The sequence below is a fragment of the Carassius carassius genome, chromosome 25, assembly GCF_963082965.1.
Source record: "Carassius carassius chromosome 25, fCarCar2.1, whole genome shotgun sequence".
NCBI lineage: Eukaryota > Metazoa > Chordata > Actinopteri > Cypriniformes > Cyprinidae > Carassius > Carassius carassius.
In genome coordinates, this window is record NC_081779.1 from 29,440,694 (window position 1) to 29,465,566 (window position 24,873).

The 24,873-nt window shown below is 38.0% G+C and overlaps 1 protein-coding gene across 2 annotated transcripts in view; it reads right to left on the reverse strand.

The window, feature by feature from the left end:
• LOC132104536 (DNA topoisomerase 2-beta-like) overlaps nt 1-24,842 on the reverse strand; it is a 38,711-nt gene extending 13,869 nt beyond the window's left edge. The window contains exons 1-20 of one of the 2 annotated variants that reach the window (XM_059510091.1): nt 24,355-24,842; nt 23,110-23,304; nt 22,774-22,864; nt 22,130-22,193; nt 21,302-21,447; nt 18,471-18,568; nt 18,144-18,356; nt 17,822-17,995; nt 15,111-15,212; nt 14,857-14,994; nt 13,793-13,931; nt 5,940-6,097; nt 4,676-4,801; nt 4,438-4,548; nt 4,245-4,350; nt 4,051-4,160; nt 3,829-3,921; nt 1,601-1,715; nt 1,292-1,413; nt 917-1,065 (exon numbers count right to left, since the gene is read on the reverse strand). In XM_059510091.1, coding sequence (XP_059366074.1) covers nt 917-1,065; nt 1,292-1,413; nt 1,601-1,715; nt 3,829-3,921; nt 4,051-4,160; nt 4,245-4,350; nt 4,438-4,548; nt 4,676-4,801; nt 5,940-6,097; nt 13,793-13,931; nt 14,857-14,994; nt 15,111-15,212; nt 17,822-17,995; nt 18,144-18,356; nt 18,471-18,568; nt 21,302-21,447; nt 22,130-22,193; nt 22,774-22,864; nt 23,110-23,304; nt 24,355-24,396 — 2,492 coding nt within the window. In that variant the 5' untranslated portion in view covers nt 24,397-24,842. The remainder of the gene's footprint in view (nt 1-916; nt 1,066-1,291; nt 1,414-1,600; nt 1,716-3,828; nt 3,922-4,050; nt 4,161-4,244; nt 4,351-4,437; nt 4,549-4,675; nt 4,802-5,939; nt 6,098-13,792; nt 13,932-14,856; nt 14,995-15,110; nt 15,213-17,821; nt 17,996-18,143; nt 18,357-18,470; nt 18,569-21,301; nt 21,448-22,129; nt 22,194-22,773; nt 22,865-23,109; nt 23,305-24,354) is intronic. The other variant, XM_059510092.1, reaches the window with a different exon arrangement.
• Between the last annotated feature and the right edge of the window lie 31 nt (nt 24,843-24,873).

Here is a 24,873-nt window from a genome sequence, read left to right on the forward strand (position 1 = left end):
AAGGTAAGGGCTGCAACTAATGATTATTTTGATGATTGTTTAATTGGTTATTTTTATGATTAATCAGATTGTAAAAAAAAATTTTACTGACAAAAACACCATTCCACATTCTGCCCAATGACCTTATAACAAATGTGTCAACTGAAGACTATGAAAACATACACCTGTGGGAAGCACTGAAAAGGTGCATACCATTTAACAGCACATGTCAGAATGTCACGCAACTATTTCCATAAAGTCTCGTCCTGACAAGAAGCAAGACTCCTTTAAGCACAACAGAAAAGGAGCACAATAACTATGACTAAAACACACATACTGCTATAACACATTTTGTTAGACATGTAATATAATGAGCAGGGCGGGCTGACAGCTGTAGGAGCAGAACGAATGTTAATGAGCGACACCTTCGGCAGACACTGGTCTAGAGTGCCACAGAGGAGCTCCAGAGGGAGAAAAGAAAGACGAGAGACGACCAAGCTTAGGACTTTTTTCATTGCTGAGTTATGTTTCTATGTTTATATATTAAACCTCATACATACAAAAGTTGTGGCTTAATGGTTAGAAAGTCACCTCGTAACCCAAAGGTTGTGGGTTCGAGTCTTGTAATGGCAGGGATTATAGGTGGGGGGTTTGAATGTATAGTTCTTCCACCTTTAATACCACGACTGAAGTCCCCTTGAGCAAGTCACCAAACCCCCAACTGCTCCTCAGGTAACACTGCAAAAAAATAGCTGCCAACTGCTCCGGCTGTGTGTGTGCGCTTCGAATGGGATAAATGGAGAGCACTAATTCTGAGTATGAATCACCATATTTGGCCACGTCACATCACATATGTTTTTGTTTACCATTTTTAATTTCAAATTGCGAATTGTTAAGATGTATGCAACAGTATATGTCTAAACAAATAAAATCTTACCTAAGCATAGTGAAGATATAACGAGGGCTGGCAGCATCTTTACCGCCATTGATACGGGTACCAAACTGACCGAGAGGCTGAAGGATGTTGATATTGTTGCTGCCCACAAAGTTCTGGGCCAAATTCACGATAGTCATCATCAAGGCTTGCTGCAGAAAAGATAACAATTCTTGTCATAAATCATTCATTCTATTCTTTTTCATAACTTTTTCAATAAATAAGTGTACATTTAACATTTTATATTCACTGTTTTCTTTCAAGACTGTTGCACATGATTTATTGATGTCTTGTTAATCGATGCATTAAGAAAACCACTGTAAATCACTACAACAGTGAGGACCAAGAATCAATAAAAGAAGCAGGTTTGCTACAAACTTCGCCATGATGGTATGCAGACATCTCAGCCACAGACCCGGCCAGCTGGGCCACCTTGACTTCCCTTTTATCATTCCTCTTCATACAGGTGAACAACACCTTCCTCTGGCCCGGCTTCAGACCTGCATGCAGATGAAAGTAGACATCAAGTTCACAAGCCCAGTTAAACCACTGACAAGCAGCAAATCTACATCATCACTTCTGTCAAACATAATCAGGACAGCAAAAAAAAAAAAAAAAAAATCTCAAAGTAAGAATCTCAGAGTAACCCAGGGTTTAACATGTAAGAACTTAACTGAGTATACACACCATCAACAAGCGATGGAATCGACCGCTCATTGTCAGAATTGGAGAAGAGGATGAGTTCTTTATTGATGAAGTCATTGTAGGACAGGTGTCGTGTTGATGTGCCATATAGGAATTGCTGTGATGAGACAACAAGGACATGCACAATGACTGATCATAAACTCTTACTTGACAGTAAGAAGAAAAACAAAACCGATATAAAAGTTTAGTTTAAATGAAATCGGTTACAACAAACTGTGAATGTTGGCTTGACATAGTCTTCCCAAGTTTAAAAGAGCTTAAAACACTGACATTAGGGGCCCTTAATGCGACGTGTGTTTGCTAGTTTCAGTCTGGTGCCACTCGCAGTTTCCCGTTCAGTGCCATGTCGTTTAATTAGCAAACGCATTTGCGCCCATGGGCGTGCTGGTCAAAAAAAAGAGGTGTGTTCAGGCACATTGCTGGAGCATTGCTATTTTAAGGAGCTGAAAATAGACTGCGCCATAGACCAACTCAAACCTGGTCTAAAGTCTAAAGTCAATGGCACAATATTTTGTTGTTATTTAAAGAGCGCGTTGGTAGAAAATCCACTGGACGGGTCCACAGTGCGCGTTGACTTTGCTTATTACACACAGGGATGTACATCACACAAACATGCCAAACATTAAAAACAAAAGGATCACAGTGTAAAAGAATATTATCATGTAGGTTACATAAATATAAAAATTGAATGATGGATAGTCATTGCATGTATTAGAATTAGGCTGCCTATTTGCAATTCAGCCGATTACTACTTATCATGATGAATGAAATTGGCTAATTAATTGAACAATCGTGCCAATACACACACACATATATATTAACTGACTCATAGCGCGGAGCTTTGGTGGATTCCTGCTTGTCCCGTAGATGATCTGCTTGCGCGCTTTAACTTTGCGCACGAGCAGATCGGTTTCTTCACTTGAGAAGCGTTCAGCTTTTCCACCAACAAATTCCGCCATGTTAATAGCGTTCCAACATGGCGCAAGCACATCTCACTCTTAAAGGGAATGGGAGATGACACTCTGATTGGTTTATTGAACAGTACGGACATTACTTATTCAGAGAATAGGGACAACCCATTCCACCGTTTTTCCTTCTTTAAAAAAGCAAAAGTGGATTTGGACACGCCCTGAGTGCACCTGCGCCGTGCGCTTTACACTTTGCGTTTAGATCGTTAAAATAGGGCCCTAGAAGTTTAAGTTTATTTCTAGGATTAACATTTGCTATTTTACACATTAAAAATTATGAATGCCATAAATGCAACATCCATTTTTTTAACTTCCTGAAATAACTTATGCTAATGTCTTTTCCCCACATTACAGCATATGATTACTCTCTCTGTGAGCGTCTCACCAGCTAGCAAATAATGTGTGCAATATGCGAAACTGACATGTAGGACGTTAGCATGTATGCCTTGCCTGGCTACTTGTTTTTGATCCTGTCAGTAACGTGCTTGTTTCAGTGATTAAAACAAAGTATGGATACTTGCAAACTAGTAACTTTATTACTTATTTATCATGACATAATGCATAGTGCAAAATTAGTCCCCTAGAACCTAGTGTGCAAGTTAAAGGCAACTGAAAAACTCCAAAAACATTCAAATTATAATGTCTTTTGAGTTCATTAAGGATTGAACAGTAAAGTGCAGGTAGATGTAGTGTCCATCAGGACACAGCAGTTCATCCTTTGTGCAGTCTATTAAGGCAATAAGCTCCAAAATGCTCTGGATCATGCCTAACAACGGCCCTTAGGCTGATGATACACTGGGCAACTTTTTGAGCCATTTTAACTGGCTGTCTATTTGGATACTTTAGATCGATTGTGGGCCCTTTGTCCCAACTGGGTGCCCACTAACAGCGACATTGGCCAAGTTACCTGTCAACATTGCTAAAAAATTTGCCTTGTGTATTATCATGCTCTTAAATTTGCTTGTGTGTGTTTATAGTGTACTGGAGCTATCAATTTTATAAACTTTATTAAGAGCAATGAGGGACATTTTTGGTACTGAAGGATAACAGCCCTCCAGGAGCGAAGCTGCCCATCCCTTGTTTAGAGCATACAGTGATTCATTCAAAGATAGAAACCCATCCAGATTTAAAGGGGACATTCAAATTGAACTCAAGATACAGGGCAATAATTTACTACTTCTGTTTTTTAAAGTGATATATATATATCCTTAATTTGTTAGATGGTGTAATTGAGAGCTGTACCTCAGGCAGCCCATGCATCCTCCTCTGCCGTCTGTCCTCCATGAAATTAGTCAGCCACTCTTTCCTGTCATCCGTTTTCTTCTTACTGAAGGCCTGAGCAGAGTTCACACACAATGTTACCCAATATGTCAAAGCGATATGCAGTCAATATCTGAATAAATATATTTTTGCACCAAACATAGTATAAAAAAGACCAGTAGTGAAGAGTAGTGACTAACTAACCAGTGTGATGGCTGCGTCATCTTCAGTGCCATTGTACTTAAACATAATTCGATGTCTCTCCATGTCAGAAAAATATTCCTTTGCTTCTTTGCTTGTACTGGTACCCAAACCTGACAAACGTACAGTAAACATATAGTCATGTTTTTAGATGCAGACTGTTTCAAATAAGTAGTAAAACAAACAAATAAACAAACCTTTGTAGTACTTTATGTGCCAAGTTTTATAATTTTCTGTGTGCTTTTTCCATTCCTCAAATTCTGGGATGCTGTAGAATGATACTTCCTGTTTATTCTTATTGGCCTTAAGAGAAAATTGTAAAAACAAGTAAAAAAAAATGTAAGCTGCACTTATAAATGGGGGAATTTCTTCATTCGATGATTATTATACCTTTACGATGGGTGTGATAAATTCCTCCAGGAAGGTGTGCTTCAGTAGAGATGGCCAGTTGTGATGGAAGAAGTTAATGAGAAGACCCTTGATGTGAGAGCCATCTTGATCCTGATAGTAAATGTAACAGAAATGATGCATACATGTATATGGAACATCTCTGCATACTTAATGGATAGAAAAGACATGTTCTTTCAAAAAATAATCATTTAAGACCAACTAAAGCACATAATCGCACCTGATCGGTCATGATCATAATCTTTCCGTAGCGTAAGCTCTTCAGGGACTCTGGGTCATCATAGCTCTTCTTGTACTGAAGACCCACAATTTTAATGATGTTGTTGATTTCTGCATTCTCCATGATCTATAATCAAAATTCGGTCATCTTCCAGTTAAAAAAAACACACATGATGTTTAATAAGTATATGTGCAAACGGAGATTTGGCCCAATTGACTCTAACTAGTAAAGCCTCATGTATACTTCTGTGTCAAAACTGTGCCGTGGCTATGCTGTAGGTTGGTTGTATTACATGCAGGCTGCGGTGTAGCCTGACATGCACCTCTCCAAAAATGTCACAGCGCGTCACATCTACGCAGACTGCAAATGCTGTGATTGGTCTGCTAGTACCCCTCCCTCCGTATGTATTTGAGTTTTGTGTGTTTTGCACTTTAATATGTTTTAATGTCACAAAATAAAGCAAAGCAAAGAACAAGTGTCTTATCATTTATTATAAAATGTAGCATTAAATCACTATGTTGTCCGTGACAATCAGTTGTCCTGCTATGATACAAGTCCTTGTGGAGATTACAAGGATGCCATCTTCTGCTGTTCCGTTGTCATCTCTGTTTTCTAGTTTAAAATAAATTATCTGTTCTTTGATAATTATTTGCCGCCATCACGGCTGATGCTTCTCCGACAAGCTGCTTCTTCTCCAGCTTTTGCCGTGGTCTGCGGGTTGCAAAAGCAACATGCCCGTGGACACTGCAGACTAGAGGTTTGCATGTGTACTGCACGTCAAGGCGGACAACGATGCAGAAGTATAAATGAAAACCGATGAACATCCTACGGCGTATGTCTGACAGAAGTATAAACCAGCCTTAACAGGGCAAGCCAACATGACGCCACAGAAATACAAATCAAGGAATTAGTAAACATAGCCTTATTGCTGCTGTAGCTGGATAAAAACATTTTTAAAAAACATCTTATAACATTTGTATCCACAAAAAGCAATTTCTAACTAATTAAATATTTTAGAGCTGAACATAAAATTAGGGGTGTAACAATGCACAAAATTGATGGTTCAGTATGTACTTCATTATATTTCGGTACAGCAAGATGAAGAAACAAAACAAAGTTACTTGTATCTTTTTCATTGGGTATTGTCCTATTCTAGAGGTGGAAACATGGAATTTCAAATGTTTCACACAAGTTCCACACATGCAATTATGCTCTTATATTCTACTATGCTTTGTCTTTCCATGTTGAGGTTCCTGGAGCTTACCTGTTTGTGTGTGGCCTCCCTCACATTTAGGATCTTTCCTCTGAGTGGAAACACTCCATATCGGTCTCGGCCTATCACTCCTAAACCGGACACAGCCAGGGACTTGGCTGAATCTCCCTCAGTCAGGATCAGTGTGCACTCAGAAGAGTGTTTCCCACCTACACGACAGAACGAGGGTAACTCACGGATGAATCAAGCATTTAAAAACAGCTTTTTCATATTTACAGTAGGCCTACTTTAAAGAAGTCATCTACCAAACACAGAGGATGCTAAAACAGAAACTGAAATTACCAAATAAAGACTTTTTAACATTAATGCAACAGACATTGACGTAACATACATTAATATTTACACACCAACACAAATGTTTGGCCAGTTTCCACATGCGAATTGGATGTTCAGACCAGAAAGGCTACACAAAGACTTGTTAATTAAGATGCTGATTAAGTTATTTATTTTTTTTGTATAATATTCTCATGTGTGTCTCTGTATTTATTTGCTGGGAGCTGATATTTGCAATGACTGATTCAAATAAAAAATTTATCACAGAATTTTCATTTTGAGCGCTCGGCTTGGTGTGAACAGGTCAATAAAGCATAATTTTATTTATGCAAAATATTATTTTTCTTCCAATTTATTTTTCTTCCAATTTATTTATTTTTTATCAAAGATTAGAGTATGAGGTGGACATTTCCAGACAAATTCAAATAACACTGGAATACTGAAGCCCTAATTTAATTTTAGGAATGAAAGAGAATGTATCCAAAAGTGGAAGTATGTCTCAGGATACGCATGTAACCATGATTCCCCTCATGCTGCGTCCTCTAGCAGAAACTTTGGGGAACGAAATGCCAACTATGCCATGACGAGGCATGTGCCTGTCCACCTAACCTTTAATCTGTTAACAACTGAGTTAAGAACACAACTATCCTCAGATAGCTATGCTATGTTAGCAATACTAGCCTGGATACACAAGACCACTGAAAAGACTACACTAGGAAGCCTCCAGAGGAGCTCAAGAGATCGCTACTCAAATGAGAGTAGTTGCTGAGCTAGAACACAGCTCTCCTCAGACAGCTATATACTAAGGGTCTTATGAAGACTCATAGACCAATAATAAACCATGCACAGCTAGTCTAGATAGCCAGGTCAGACCTTATTTCAGAGTTACCCAGACCACAGAGAGTGGGCTATCTGCTTATAACCCTGCGGTTCTCAATTCTAGTCCTTGCGCCCCACATTTTTATTATGTTTCTCTTAGCGCTTCAGATGTTTGTCTTATTCGAACGTACGTGCTTTGAGCTTGCATTGGTCCATGACAGTAACGCAACTGTTGGGTGTGTTCTGGAATTCCACCTTCTTTGACATGCGATTTTTTTTTCCTGGTTCGTTTATCATTCACCGGAGTCAGGCAAGAGAATAACGTCTCCTAGTCTTAAAATGAAAATTCAGCCTTTAAAGTCAAAAGTATTCATTAATATATTAATTAAAACAATTATTATCAATAAATTATTATATCAATTAGGGCTGTGAGATATGGACAAAAAAAACCTATCACGATTTTTTTTATCAATTTCGCGATTTCGATTTTAATGACGATTTTGACACACAGACATGCTTTACAGTCATAAATGCATGATGAATGATGAATTGGAAACATATTTCCAAAAGAAAACCAATTAGAGCTTTATCAAAATGTTGTAACATGTCTCTAGAACAGACATAAGTCAAAATAATCACTAAGTAAAGCTGTGACAAAATGTCTAGACATACAGCAAAAAATAAATAAATAAATCCTGTGTCAAGGGATTTCTTTAACTTTTTTGCCATGTATTGGTCATCGAACTCAATGTAGCAGTGCCTCAGGTGTTGAAATAGATTCATTATACCTTATACAGGTTCACACGTACTCCGTTTGCAGTGCGTATACATAATGTGTATGCGGTGCAGAAGTAGCAGCGAGAGCACGTTATTGTAATGCAAAGCATATTAAAATAATACGCGAGTGCAAATCTCTCCGCTCTCACGTAGATTTCCTTTGCTCTGTCACAAAACCAGACGCACAAACCTACAGTTACAAATGCATTGATATTTTAAACATTAAATATTGAAAACTGATGTTTGAAATTAATAAAAAAAAAATGAAAAGAAATAAAAACCACTAGTAGGCGGCAGTAAGTCACTGTTAACAAGTTAACAAGTCACTTTCACTTTCCATTTTAATCAATTCAGTTCATCAGGACTGAACTGAATTATTCAAACTATTGATTCATTCGGGAACAAAACAGCGTTCTCTTGTTCAGAGACGCAAAAGAACACTGTGGCTGCGTTTGAAATGATTTTTTGTTGTTCTTGGAGAAATAGAGGAAAATAAGGAAATATGGTGTCTAAAGTGTAAGTCTCTTAATATTAACTACTTGTTTATTTAACTGTTGTATAAAATCAATATCAAATTTGTAATCATGCTTGCTTTTAGAAAAAAACAGCACTCTTCATGTGATATTAACTATTTGAAATGATATAAATATACATTTTCTGCCCCCATCTTAAATTATGTGACAATTCTAAATGCATTTTAATATACTGATTAATGCATGCAGTGAAAGAACGCACTCTAAATGCGCAAACGTGCACTAGTCTTTCCTACTAGACTTCATCACCTAATGAATGCGTGCACTCTGCAGATGTGTTTTGTGTTTGCTTTTTTGCGATGTACTCATAATATCAAATTGCACATCATTAAAACTACAATTGCAATATTATCGCAGACATATTGCACACCCCATGTTCTTCTTATCGATCCACCAGTGCACATTTAAAGCTCTGCGTGTTTGCAGGGTATTAACATGGGTCAATTTTTGGATTGTTCTGAACTTTGAACAAAACAACAGTTTTATTGAAAATGCTCATTCATTCTCTGCCAGCAGGTGGAGCTTTTGGTAGAAATATAACTGTTTCCGTGGTAACAGCAGAACACAAAGCAGCAGCACTGGACTTTGAATGTGCAGCGCAGTGTTAATTTTGGCAGGCATTTTTGGTTTAGTCTTAGTCTTAGTCTTGAGATGAAAATGCTTAATAGTCTTAGTCACATTTTAGTCATTTGACTCTTTCATAGTTTTAGTCTAGTTTTAGTGGATGAAAAGTCATTGCATTTTAGTCAACTTTTAGTCACTACTTTTAGTCAATAGTTTAGCCAAGCTGTAGTTACCAAAATTTATTTTGGTAGCTATTTTATATGTAGTTTTCAAATTAAAATAAACATTAATTCTTCTCTCTTTAGACCAAATCAATCAAGCTTATGAGAAATTTGAATCAAGGACAGAATTTGGAAAAACTTGAATAAATTCTGAAATTTTTTATTTTTGGGTGAACTATTCCTTTAACAGAAGTGAAAAAGGAGCAACTTATATATATATATATATTTAAAGAAGCACAATAAGACAAATACTCAAAACAAATAATCATAAAAACTCACCTGCCTGTATCTATCTAGTAATCCCAAAAACACTGATTGCCTTGCTCAGGTGTGTTTAATTAGGGTTGGAGCTAAACTCTGCAGGACAGTGGCCCTCCAGGACCGGAGTTGCCTATCCCTGCTGTAGGTTTTACTTAACATGTATACATTAATTTAACATATTTTGTTGGTTAACATTAATGACAGATAGGTATTTAATTTGTAATGCAGTCCTTTTAAGACGGAAGGCATGCATGAAATACTGACACACGTTCAGTTTTCACACGTTCACTTAATCCATAACCTACTGTATTTACGTGAGATACTCTACACGATAAACATTTGGACTGCTGTGTGTGTATTTGAGAGTTGAGAACTGATCGCGCGCTGTATGTGAGAACTGAGGAAGTGGAGCGCGCACGAGAGAGAGAGCACTTCTATCAGCGTGATTTCGCCTATACCGCATTCACTAAGTTAATCGACAACGAGTTGTGACTTCCGGGAAAAATGGGACGTCTGGTCACCTCATCCCTACTCCTTCGGGTGCTGAGGCCATCGTTTCAGATTGCTAGCTCGCATTTATTAGTTTTTCCATCCACTGCGGCTGCCATACTGAGACTAGATATGCAGACGGCCTTTATCAGATCGCAATCCGGCATAAATCCGGCAGAAAACGCGGCATAAATTTCATCATAATTTCGTCATCAGATATAATTTTTAGCTTGTCAAAGTCTTGTCGTAGTCAAAGAAAAAATGTTCGTTAATGAATATTTTTCGTCGAAATTAACACTGGTGCAGCTCTCATGTTTATTCATTGAAATCATATGTTAGCCTTTTGAAGTTTAATCATCAAATTCAGCCATATCGCAATTCTGGTCTTTCCATCCCCAAATTTAAGACCTCTTGAAATCATAATTAAGACTTTCTTGTACAATTTAAGACCTTAAGTGTTCCTGTAGCTTAAGTGGTAGAGCATTGCGTTAGCAAGCAAGCAAGTGCAAGGTTGGGGGTTTGATTCCCCGGGAACACATGATAGGTAAAAATTGTTAGCCTGAATGCACTGTAAGTCGCTTTGGATAAAAGCGTCTGCTAAATGCATAAATAAAATTTTAATTTAATTTAATTTAAATTTGATATAACTAAATTTAAGACTTTTTAAGACCCCACAGAAACCTTGTAATCATTATTCTTTTGTCTATAATATTCTGACCATTGGTGCCCGTCTCACACCTAGATTGCCTAAACTTCATAATTTCATCGTTACTGTGTTTAGGGCAAAAGGGCGAGCGTCACGACACATTTACATTAATCTACACCCCGCCTCCAGCAGCGTAGAGGTGTTGGAATTTTCAAAAACAGTATAGCGTCGCTCATCCTTTTCAAACTTCTATTTGCCCCCAAACGAAGAACGAAAAACATACTTTGTTTGAAGTATATCGGGGCCTTAAGCAATGGCTCAAGGAGACTATTACTTAAAAACCTTAAACAGGGGAGCAATGAGTAATGAGCTAGCACATAACTATATTCAGATAGCTATGTTTCCTGGAAAGGGCTCACCACAACTGCAAGTAAGAGCACAACTTGCCTCAGATAGCTGTATTGAAGTAAATCAGAGTCAGTTCCACAGTAGGCTAGTGAAGTCACTGTGTTATCGACCAAAAGCTCACAAGGGAGATCCAGTAGGCGAAAGCAGACCATCAAGAAGAAAGCTCTTTTCTTTCTACCTGATTGCCGCAAGATTGATCCACAGATGCCTCTCCGTAGCCACCATAGCGACCATTGGCAGCAGCAGTTTGCTTGGTGGCACAGAGAGCTAGATCTGTGGTGCGGTGCAGCTCTTCAACCTTCTCAGGAGACAAACCTCTGCCCTTCAGAAAGTCTGGGTCCTGTACTGCGTGGTCAAAGTTTTTGAAAGATCCATACCTTTCTCAAAATTCTCCACAAGCTCGACTTGTGATCTTCCACTGTGCCCCAGTAGCAGCCACGGGACCCAGAGAATCGAGAATAAAGACAAAAATGATCGGAGCTTCCACACAGCGAATCCAGGGTTTCCCCACACATTGATTTATTTGTGGCGGGCCACCACAATATCAAAACTAACAGCCACAAATAGATTTTCCAAAAGGCTATGACTTCATGTAATAAACATGAGCACTGCACGTTTAAAAATAAAAAACTGGTGCGGGTTTTTTTATATCACTGCATTTCAGAAGGAAACCGGCTGTATTTAGCAAATTTTTGATTTTATTTTCATTTCATTTTGCATGTAATGCTTGATAAGGCAGCGTTTGTGAGCTCTGTGCTGCTTTGCAGCCGTTACCGGAGAAACCTCTATCTCCCCCACTCTTAAAGTGCCTTCTGCTCACAGAAAATCTATTTGCATATATATGCACAGGTGCTGGTCATATAATTAGAATATCATCAAAAAGTTGATTTATTTCACTAATTCACGTTGCTTGAGGTCCAGTGTAAAGTTTCCACAGTCAGTGATGGTTTGCGGTGCCATGTCATCTGCTGGTGTTGGTCCACTGTGTTTTCTCAGTGGTCAATGCAGCCATATACCAGGACATTTTAGAGCACTTCATGCTTCCCGCTGCTAACCAATTTTATGGAGATGCAGATTTCATTTTCCAACAGGTCTTGGCACCTGCACACAGTGCCAAAGCTACCAGTACCTGATTTAAGGACCATGGTATCCCTCTTCTTAATTGGCCAGCAAACTCGCCTGACTCGCCTAACTCTCATAACACCTGAGCAGTGCCATAGACTGATCAACTCCATGCCACGCTGCATTGCTGCAGTAATTCAGGCAAAAGGAGACCCAGTCTCCAGACTCAAGTATTGAGTCCTATACATGCTCATACTTTTCATGTTTATACTATTGAGTGGGCCAAGATTTCATCTCTGTCTTAAGTAATATTCAAATTTTAAAGAAGAGATAAAGAATTTGGGATTTTCCTTAGTTGTCAGTTAAATCATCAAAATTAAAATAAATAAACATTTGAAATATATCATTCCGTGTGTAATGAATGAATATAATATACAAGTTTCACTTTTTGAATGGAATTTGTGAAATAAATCAACTTTTTGATGATTATATGACCACCACCTGTATACGTATATCGGGGCGAGGGAGTGCTGCCACAAATAGAGTGTAAGGCTGTGGGAAACACTGGAATCCTTCACAAGCCCTCAAGCACCGAACATGCATACTTCTAGTAGGTTTGGTCGATGTCTATAAAATTTGCATCGGACGATGTCTACAGTAAAACATTGCGATGGACGATGACATCGTGGAGCTGGGCGGTGGGCGCCCAAAGCGTTAATCCTTTTTCAGAAAGGCACGGAAAACAAATAACGATTGCTTACAGTTGCCTGTTATATTACAGTACTTCAAATTTCATTTACCACATAAACAGAGATAGGAGAGGTTACTGAGAATGATGGCAAATTATTTGCAGATTCTGAGCACCACTGACAAACATCTGATCTTGTAAAATGTGTGGTAAGTACTGCCGATCCATAGTATAAACAAACTATGTGGGATTTCAAAGCTCGAATGTGAAACATTGTGCTTCAAAAAGCAGTTTCGATGCCAGACTCCCTGATGCTCACAATTTATATAAAGTATAATAACCCTATGATGTAACTGAGAGAGAAAGTATTTTCCACCCATCTCATTTTTATTCCCTTTAGGGTTCCATATTACACATTGTAATATCAAATTATATTTTAATGATCAAAATAAAGACAAAACAGCGCGTCAGCCCCTCACGGACAACTGATGCGCACAAATAAAAATCAAAACACAAACTAAAACCCAGGCCTGGTCCTCTCTCGTCCGTCACTGTCGTCGCTCCGGTTTTATATCCCTCCATCTCCTCCGTGGGACTCAAGACTGGTGGGTCGAGCAGGTGTCGCTCATTCCCAATCACTCCACCGGCCTCGCTCCTGTTCCCACGTCTCTCGGCCCCACCCCACTCGTCACACACATAATTTTCTTTCCGAACACAGTATTGGGACACAGCGGATTGGGGGGGATAGGGGGAATCACGATGCTGGCTCGACATTGATATTTCTATCAGCCATCGACAATGGCATCGTCTATCGGCCAAACCCTAACTCACAAATCGGGTGTCAAAACCCTCTGACACGGAGGCACGTACTTCTTGAAATGCTCACCCAGTTTCCCAGACATAGTACAGACTGCTTGCAAACTTATGGCTTCTGAAGACAACAAAATTTGGTGACATGTTCAGCAGGTGCCCTTTTATAGTTCATGGGCTATGATATGATTTTTGGTTCATATCACCCACCCACCCTAATGAGCAGACCGTGATCTCTGAGATCTCTTGGCAAAGCTGTGACAACTTTGACATTTTATCTGTCATGGACTTACCAGCATCATTGGCATCATCTAGTTTGGGGATCCCTTTAATCTTGCTGTGTTTGACAGAGGAGCATTTCTTGTTCAGCTGCGTCTGGGCCTTAAACTTCACCCAGTTCAGAATGCTCTCCACAATACCACAGTTTGTAGCCTATGACAGGACAAGTCAATCAGACATCACCACAACTCAACAGTTATTAAAGTTAGCATTAAATCAGAACTGACATAATTGATTTTATTAAAGCAAGTTACTTGTTTCTTTTACAAAATGCACTGGTCTTAGCTTCAATTTCATGTTGACTGGAACATGCAATTATTTTTGTTATGTCTATTTGACGAATGGGGCGGGACCGAGAGCCGTGGGAACGGAGCGAGGCCGGTGGAGTGATTATCTCTCATGTATGAGAAGAGTGCGTTGCTGTGTACCAGCCATTAAATGTGTGGGACACAAACTCCTCGTTTTCTATCTCTTTCATTTCATGGATTAAAAGAGTTATCTGAGTCAAAGCGTTACAACTTCTTCAGCTACAGGCTCTAATCCTCTTATACGCGCGCGCGCATGTGTGTGTGTGTGTGAAATGTGGTGCTGAAGTAAAATAATTGGGCAGTTTGCTGGCCGAATTATAGATGCCACCTAATAAAAATAAAAATAATAATAGTTATTATTATAATCTAATACATTAATAGGAGAATGAGCCTATTATTGTCTTGAATATCGACAGAGAAATTTGCTGTCGATATCTTGGACTATCTTCGATACACAATACTATCCGCTATCGGCACAACCCTAAGCGACCTGGGTGTTTTGTTGTTGGATTTAAGAATGAATATTAGCAGTACTCATTTACTCCGGAAATGGGTCACTGTGCACAGAGCTGTTTTTGACAAGGTAAAAAAGGGTTTTGTTTTACACTAACGCTGAGGAATTTTAACCAAAGTATGTTGCAGAAAGTTCATGAAGACCCTAAATCATACCAACTTGTGGGAAAATGGGCATGCAATATCCCCTTTAAATATAAAAGATGAGAAAGTGTTGTTAGTGTCGAGAACAAGATAAGAGATTTTCACACACTTACAGCTCTGATGAATTTCTCAGAGAGAGTGCATTTGGAGCCAAAGCTTTTGGTCTGTAGGGTCATGTTCTCCTTGGTCTGGGAATCAAAGGTTGGGTTCTCGATCAGGGCATTCACAAACACCCACACATGGTTTTTAACCTGAAATGTAAAAAATATTTTTTATTTATTTTAGAACAGTCAAGAGACTGAACCAAATATCCACGTGTCTGAATAGATATTATATCATACTAATGTGTTGAACTGTGAATATACACCTGGAATGGTTTCACGGAGACTCCAGCTTTGTTCTTCTTCTTCACCACTTCAATCAGTTTCCCCACTATTTGGTCCACAACATAGTCAACATGTCTTCCTCCCTAAGATAACACACATTCAATGAGCATGCTATATGATGTTTTTGCTGTTTAGTTGTTAGTTGTTAAATTGCACCCTTAAATGCATCCTTTTTAAAGCACCATTGTCATTTTAAACCAGTCTGATTTTTGTTTGGCAAACCTGAAACTAGCTTAATTATACATTTTCAGTAGAAACAGATCAGTTAACTAGTCATTTAGGCCAGGGGTTTTCAAACTGGGGTCCGTGACACAAAGCCAGGGGGTCTGCTAAATAAATTTGCTATACCGTATTTTCCGGACTGCAACTTGTATTTTTTAATCTTCTGAAACATGCTATGATTTACATTCCAATGTGACTTATTTAATGCATTAATGTAAAATAAGCAAAGCTTAAACACTTAAAAGCGGGCACTTCAAGGTTTATTTAGCTAAATATATTTCTCATGTCTGTATGACAAGTAGAAAGTATCACAGAATTTTTCTTCATTTAGTAAGAAGTTCACAGAGACCAAGACGGAAAGCAAATTTTGTTTGTTTTCTTTATTTTACAAAAGCACAAATTTGTGAAAGTGAAGTGACATTCAGCCTAGTATGGTGACCCATACTCAGAATTTGTGCTCTGCATTTAACCCATCCGAAATGCACACACACAGAGCAGTGAACACACACACACACACTGTGAGCACACACCCGGAGCAGTGGGCAGCCATTTATGCTGCGGCGCCCGGGGAGCAGTTGGGGGTTCGATGCCTTGCTCAAGGGCACCTAAGTCGTGGTATTGAAGGTGGAGAGAGAACTGTACATGCACTCCCCCCACCCACAATTCCTGCCGGCCCGGGACTCGAACTCACAACCCTTCGATTGGGAGTCCGACTCTCTAACCATTAGGCCACGACTTCCCTATTAGGCCATGACTTTCACTGTCATTTTGAAGGTATACAAATTAAAATAGACCATTGCTCTTATCTGATGGATATCACATTTGTTCCACTGATATGAGGAATACAAAGTGTTTTCATAAATAAAAATACAAAATAAAAAAAATTCTCATTACTTAGTAATTAATTATACCGGGTGTTAGTATTTTTTCTAGGGGAGTCTATAGGCTACTCCTTTCGATGCTGCATTTGATGAATTCACTACACAAAATGTATCTTGCGAACTGAAATCCATGCAATTACCAACCAAATACACAATACACAAATTCTATGAGGGTTGCGCTTCATTAAATTAAAATATTTAGTAAATACCTGTTTAACACAGGACAAAGTTTGAGGTATCTGACGGAGTGCAATGCCATGATCACTATATGGGAGATCAAGCCCGCTGCAAGAGAGATTTGTGTTGGCTGCCTCTCGTAATACAATAATGCACTCTCGACATTTGCCATTAAAATAATGCTAAAAACTGCCCCAAATGGACTATAAATGCTGCAGCCTGGAATTGAACTGCTGGTTTTGTCTGGTCAGAGGAGAACAGCCTGGTTTCTCCCAAGGTTTTCTCCCAAGGAGTTTTGGTTTGGCTTGCTTAGTCAGGGACACTCAAATTCCAGCAATTTCGTCGACTTGATTGCACAGATACTGTTTAAACTGAACTGAGCTGGATGATGACTGTGACGAGTGGGGCGGGGCTGAGAGCCGTGGGAACGGAGCGAGGCCGGTGGAGTGATTGGAAATGAGCGACACCTGCTCCGGGTCCCACGGAGGAGATGGAAGGATATAAAACAGGAGCGACGACAGTGAAGGACGAGAGAGGACCAGGCCTGGGTTTTAGTTTGTGTTTTGGTTTTGTTTGGTGCTGTTTTGTGTTTATTTTGATTATTAAAGTCTTATTTGATTGTCCGCCGGTTCCCTCCTCCTTCTTCCCGATGATTATGAAGGTTTAATGCGTTACAATGACATCATTGAATTCAATGATGAACTGCCTTTTTGCATTATTGACACGCTATTTTCCTATTTAATGCTGTTCAGTTGCTTTGTTACAATCTATATTCTTAAAAGTGCTATATAAATAAAAGTGACTTGACTTGACGATCTCTTGTTTTTCGGATCGGCGCCTATAATATATATATATATTTTATATATTTATATGCATTTATATTTGTTCTGTTATGAATGCCACTAAATATAAAAGATTTGGAGTGAGGCGAAGGAAAAGTCATGTTAGTGTTTATTATGTTTTTTTCCTAACATTCATTTTACTCAGACCTATTCAGCTTTTACATTTTTTCTGAAAGTAACAGTAAAAAGCGACTTACACACCGATGCAACTTCTGTTTTGTTTTGTTTTGTTGTTGTTTTTTCCCCCTGACCTGGTGCAACTTTCCAGAAAATATGGTAAATTTAATTATATTATGCTGTAATATTAAAAAGTACATATACAATGGGGACCATTTGCACCAGTAAAACATTCATATTATGTTCATTCCTTCTACCCACATTCAACTTTAGACTTAAACACTGTTATAATTATGAGGAGGACCTTGGAAAATCCTCTCCCCTGTAAGGGGTCCCTGGCTCCAAAAACTTGAAAACCCCTGATTTATGCAACCCAACAGACAATTTTCACAATGAAAATGAGTAATTTTTTATATTCCCAGTTTCAGTAACAAGTAATAGTGTTTCAGAAACCTTGGTGGTGGCAATGCTGTTGACAAAGCTGATTTGCTGGAAGCCCTTTTCACTCATGGTGAGACACACTTCCCAGCGCTCATTCACAGTCTCATTCACCACCTTCAGAGCAACGCCTGTCTCGTCCAGTTTATCCTTCACGTATAGATCCACATAACTGCGAAAACCATTTACCTGCAGCACAAGACACACACACAGATGCTCATGAGGGAGACAGCTGTCTGAAAACATTTGTATCTATGTTAGATTTAATGAAAAAACTCATCAGATTGTCATCAAGAAATAAGCTTTTTTGAACATATGGAAATGACCGGTGACTTACAGGTAGCTTCTTTCCATTAAGCATGACTTTTACGCCCCTACAAGAGCCTGCCACATCATATGCCCTACGTGTCAACAGAGCCACAATATCCTTGTCCAGCTTCTCCATCTTGAATTTGGCCAGATCAGGCTGGAACGTGACACAAGTGAAGTCTTCACCATCAAATTTCTTGATCTTCGCCTCGCTGGTCTTTCCCATGTTGTTCTGCCATGTCTTTGAAACACGTGGGAGGATAAAAAGTTTAGGTAAGTGTGTAAGACGTCCAGCTGCTGTTTTATGACAACCACAACACATTTCCTCTATTCCAAATTAAGGAAATGGCTTTACCTGTTTAAAGCTCAGTTTATACTCCTTGCAGGCTGTCTCCACTGTAAACTTTGTGCTGAATATGTTACACAGTTTTGCACCATATCCATTCCTGCCGCCTGAAAAACACCAGATTGATGAGTTACATTCACTTGAACACTCATCCTCATCATGAAAAAACAGCACAAAAGCATTGCATACTAAGGCTGCATGACTATGACAGAATTATAACTGTTGATTACTTCTCTTGATATTCTAATTGTGATTATTAATGCCAATTAATCAAATGAATTAGTAATAAGCAACTGTGTGTCATATTCTTTATACAGCTATAATATTCAAAATAAGCTAAAAGCTATTTCTGAATTACTTTATTGCTGCTGAACACATACAAGTAAAATGAAGACAAATAAAGTGCATAAACATTAAACAACAAATTAGTACTCTAAGCAACATAGCAATATTAGAACACTTCTATTCCATTATAACCCCTCTAGTAAAACCCACTGCGGGTTTACAGTTTCACATGATCATTTGAGACCATATGCACTCTCATAAACAATCCTGTTATAATCAATGACCTGTCTACACTGTAGTATAAATCTCTTATTGACACTGTCAACAGCTTGTGAATGCAGAGCTTGCAAAACCAAAACAGTCAGTCACTTTGTGCTGAAAAACATTTAAAGTAAAGTCAAGTTTAATTAAGTTTCCCTACAAAGATCACCCCTCTCTGATGTTTGAAAAGACTGTGAGACACAAGCAAGACAGAGCCAATCTCATCTCATAACTTGTCATAAAAGCTAATTATTTCATCTGCAATAGCAAGACATTTATATTAGATGTTGCATTGCGGGGAAAGTGAAAATGAAATGTGCTGCACTATGGAACACCCCCACACATGATGTGGAAAAAATAGATATCAGAAAAAAACATTTTTTTACAATTTGCTCCTACAGCTAGTTAATTTCTACATAAAACTTAATTTGTGGCCCCATTTCATTAATTCTTACCTCGTTAAATTAATATTGAGGAACAAATTTGTACATTGTTACCATTTAACTCAAATGAGAAAATAAATTCTTAAATAGAGCTATCATTTATATGTGATCTTCCCACCAAACCCTAGCGGATCATACCGACTGTAGGGGTAAATCAACACTCATTACAAAGAATACACATTAAGTTCTGAATCAGTGCCAAATCACATACACATTTAAACATACAATCATAATCATGAATATCACCATTGATCCAATACAAAGAATACACCTCCTAAATAATACCATTACCATTTCAAAGCATCCATATTCATCTCTGTCCCAGTAAATGGACTAACCACTAATTAACCTAAATAAATAAATATGAAAACTTCAAAATCTCTGTTAAATTCTTGTACTCCCTTACAACATACAATTTGAACTTTAGACCTGACATTGTCTCTATACACAAATCATAACATAATGTAAATCAATATACACAATAACACTGTGAACTGATATTCACGTGATGATAACCTACGTATTCATCATCACAACCATACTGGCTAAACTAGTCTAACAAGCACAAACATATTTACTGTGAATGAGCGATACAACCAACCCTGTGATTTCACAGGTTACAGTACTGCAAAATGTTGTGTTTGTTATATAACTTTTGTTTAGAGTGGAAATCCATTTAATATATTATGAATTAACCTGACTGACGGCTTCAAATCCTTTTTTTTGCACTTTGAGTGGATTTCCTCTGCACCGGTGGACAGGTAGTGTAAAAATAAAGCATATTATCTTGTGTCTAACTGCAGTAAATGCATCTTGTAATAAGAAGTAAGGTTAACGATTAAGCAATGTATTAACTGATAAAAATAAAAAGGACAGAATCTGAAAGATGAGACTTTGTTTCTAAAGAAAAGTGGAAAAGAAAAACACAAAGTTTATTGCAGTTATTGGGTGGGAGGCACTCTAAATAATGTCTAGTGAAGTTTTATTCATGCATCATCTGAAACAGCATTGACTTAAAGATCGAGCTTGGGTTTTAAGTTCTATATTGATTCATTAAAACAAAGATTTTTTACAAGTACAATATGAAAACTAAAAGTTTAACATTTTGTTCTGCTCGTGCAGTGGTTAATACAATCCTGTATTTGTTTAGTCACATACATACCAAACAGAAAGAAGTTTCCAAGGCGAGTATGTGTAATGTTACACCCCATTACCTGTCACTGTGTTTAAACTACTTTTTTAAGCAATGTGTGATTAGTTCTAGAGGTCGACTGATGTATCCGTTTGGAGGATTAATCAGCATGATAGTTTATTACTGGAATAATATTACTAACATGCTGATAGCTTTCGCGGGTTGCTTCTGTTGCTGGAGTGGCTGAGAAGGGTCCTCTGTCATTAGACAGTATGAGAGAAGCCTCTAGAGGCAGAAATCACTGATAGCATGCGCTGTTTCTTTTTGACATGTGACATGGTGCACTGCACAGACCGGACGGACACTTCAGACGCGGATTTAAAACATTGACAACTAAATGGAGTTTTGTCATGTTTTCAAAGCATTACTAACTAATGACTTTGTTGACTAGATGCTGCATTAGTGGAGAAAGGACTGCAGTATGTTTGCTATCAGGGGTGAGAGGACGAGTATCGGCCAGTTTGGTCCAACCTAGCTATTGGTATCAGTAAAATACACCATCGGTTGACCCCTAATTAGTTCACACTCAATCTGCTAATCTGCTTTCCCATTCTGTGGCACAGACGACAAGTTCAATAATGAGCAAAACACTACCAACAACAAGAAACTCCATCACAGAGAGGTTTCTGAAGATGCACCACTGCATGTGCTTGTATTACCTGTGACTTTCTTCTCATTGTCATTATAGTTGCTCGAGGTGAGGAGATGTCCAAAGATCAGTGCAGGCACGTACATCTTCTCATCTTTGTGTTCCACCACAGGAATTCCCTTCCCATTATTCCACACGGCGATGGTGGTGGACTCTCTATTAGAACAGAGAGGACAGGTTAGGACATTACAACACAGAGACAGAAGTCCATCCTGTTCTCCAACAATCGTTTGTATGATGCATCATGATGCTGACATGAACGTTTCCGCAAACCATGCAAAAAGAAAAAGTACTGTTTTTATTATAAATGAAGTTGAAGTTATAAATGAATGCTACTGTTACATAGACCTACCATACCTGAAAAACTTTTTTCTCTTATATTGTATTTACCCTATGTTTGTTCTTTGCATCTTTGTCCTTATTTTTAATAACTAAGATAAAATAACAAAAATAACAATATTGTGAAATACTTTGTTATTGTGGATGAAAACTATGATTTGATTTGTGTCATATCGCTGACCCCAACAGTGCACTACAAATATACTATAATCAAAGAACCTGAGGACATGGTGAAGCATCATTTTATAATCAAATTGTTACCCTCTAAATTGGTATTGAATTATGAGGCATGTTAAGATGAAATCTACTAAATTAAATTCAAAAATGCTTTCTGTGAGGGTCGAGTTGGGTTAGGGATCGGAAATATAATTAGCACAGTACAAAAACCACATATGAAAGCATGTGTGTGTGTGTGTGTGTGTGTGTGTGTGTGGTTATGGATGTGAAGTGAGCAGTCATGGGTGTTTATTAGATCAGCAGATGTTAAAACAGCACTCACGGGTCAATGGTGATTTTGATGGTGGACATGTTCTTGTCTCTCTGCTTGTTATCAGCTGCATTGACTGATGGGACAGAAAATCTGATGTTAGAGCATGACATTTCACAGATATTTCTAATCATTTTTGGAAAATCACAGCAGATTTATCTTTAAAAATGAAATCATAACAGTGATGGTGACTTCTATATTATTACTGCTAGTGATAGTATTAATAAGACAATTCATGCATTTCATAATTAAATGAAATATATATATATATATAAATATATTTTTTTTACTGAGAAAATGTCAACAGCAATAAAATGCATAATTCTCTAAAATGTTTTAATGTTACCACAGCAAATACAGCAATATTTTACATAATGAATAATAAAAATAGATATCATTAATGATAATTTGTTATAATTTGTGGTAAATAAAGATTTATTTTATTAAAAACAATCTGATGCAATTTTGACACAGTTGCATAGTTTCCGCTATAATCTGCGGTGTATTCAAATATATTTTTTGTACAAGTATAAATAAGTAAAAAAAATACTACTGTGCAGTGAAGTGAAATCATTCTCTAAGCAATCATTTTTAATTATTTAGTTTGCCAAACAAAGTATGTCAAAGTCACTGAAAGAACATAACAGTATTCTTACCAAGGATTTCATCAAAGATTTTATATAATCCAGGGACGAACGTGATCTCCCTCAAATTCATTCCAATTTCTTCATCAAAAACCCACATTTGCTATAAAACACAATCATTGAAGTATTATGTAAAGAAATGAAGAGCACCTGATGGCATTGAAACAGTGAGGCTTTAGAAGGAGCCTGAAATCAGCCAGTTTAACATTTACTTCAAAGGTGACTTCTACAGTTAGCAAAACATTTTAAATGTCAAGTCATTTCTGTCTTAAAATGATGTTCACTGTTAAAGGCTGGATTCACATTTTGACTCTCTAATCTCAACGCTGCCCGGTCGGTGTCTCTCACCTGCGTGACGGGCTCCACTGAGCCGATGTAGGTGTCCGGACGGAGGAGGATGTGCTCGAGTTGGGTCTTCTTCTGGTAGATCCTCTCCACTGACATCTTCTTCGAGCTCTCCTTCTTGATCGCCTCACTCTTCCCTGCATCTCCCCGGCCGTTCACCTCCTCTTTTTTGGCACCATTGTTCTTGTCAAAGAGGGTCTGTTGTTAGATACATCCATACATGCAACTTTGTTAAACTTGTCTGCGGCTATCAAATCAACTCCTGGGGCTGCCTTTAATTTAGGAATTATTTTACAGAAACAGAAGGTGACTCAATTTTATGGAGAATCATTTACATGGCCTGAATTCACTGCTGCTTTACAACCGTTCTGAGTAACGTACATACGATGTGCAATACGGACACTTTCTGTAAATCCTGTAAATGTGTCTGTATAATCTGCTTGTCTGTTATGAGTTTGTTAAACTCACTCCATAGACTGTGTAAGGACAGGGCTTTTATTGCTCTCTGAGATGATATTTCCTAGATGACACTGAATTAATTTGTAAAAAAAAAAATCCAATGACTTTCCGATGGAAAGACCTCAAATTATAGCTTTTTGATGATAGCCAGGACTGTAATCTAACTGTGAATCTAAGATTCATATTACAAATGTTTATATATATTATCTTCACAAACTCAGATAAACAAATAAATGAAACTAGTAAATCAGTAAATAATGTGTAACAAACCATTAGTTTATCAGCTCTCATAATTAACATGTGTCTCGCCATTGGCTGCTCTTTTGTTGTGGCTTTGAGTGGTTTTAACACAATGTCCAGGTTTAAGCTCAGCTCATCATCTTGGGCTTCTGGCTGTAATAAAGCCATGGTCTGTGTCCATAAACATCACATGTGTAAATCTGACTCTAACAAAGTCGAAAAAGTTTAAAAGTTTAAATCCGTGGACAGACTCGTTCACATCTGACGAGAATAAAAATAAAAAGCTTCACTAAAAATCACCATCAAACACAGAATGATGATCATTATGAGCAGTATTTAAAACAGACGTTATGTAAATTAATATAGTGTGTACTGAATAGATAATAAAGAGATGCAGAGTCTGTGAGCTCATTCATGTTGATCTGAGAACCTTGCAGCTAAAAGGCTAAAGCACATTTATGCGTACACAAAACGGTTATAACATTTAATTTGCGGTGTCTTTGTGTAATAATACATTAATTACAACATAAGTAATCATTTACAACTTACCACCCAGGTTAAGCCCCCGCTTCCCGCTGCACCGTTAGACATTTTCTATTGTGTGAGCCCAGAAAAACGATCAAGAACTGTCCATATGTGATCTACAAACGCTTCAAACGCCGGGCACCATCTAGTGTCTGTTTCTTCTGTTTATTTACTGCTGCAATGGAGATAAATTACAGTGGGCTCGTCTCATGGAGAAAGTGTGTCCGCTTCTACGTGACTGTTCCTCGGCTATTGTTAAAATCGACCACCGGCGCCTACTCGAGGCCTAGAGCTTTAACTAAGAGTTGTAACTAGAACCTAATTATTCAAATATATTAAAAGGTGCGTAATTACATTCTAATAAATACTAAATAACGTAATAAATTATTGAAGCATAGAAACTTTTTTTTCTTGTGCTAGGTTGGAATATCACCACATAAAAAGGATATTTTATTCAATAATAAAACAGCCACGGCTTCCGTCCGGCTACACCAACCTCATGGTGACACGCCCCCACAGCTCTACCCGACCAATCAGATGCCA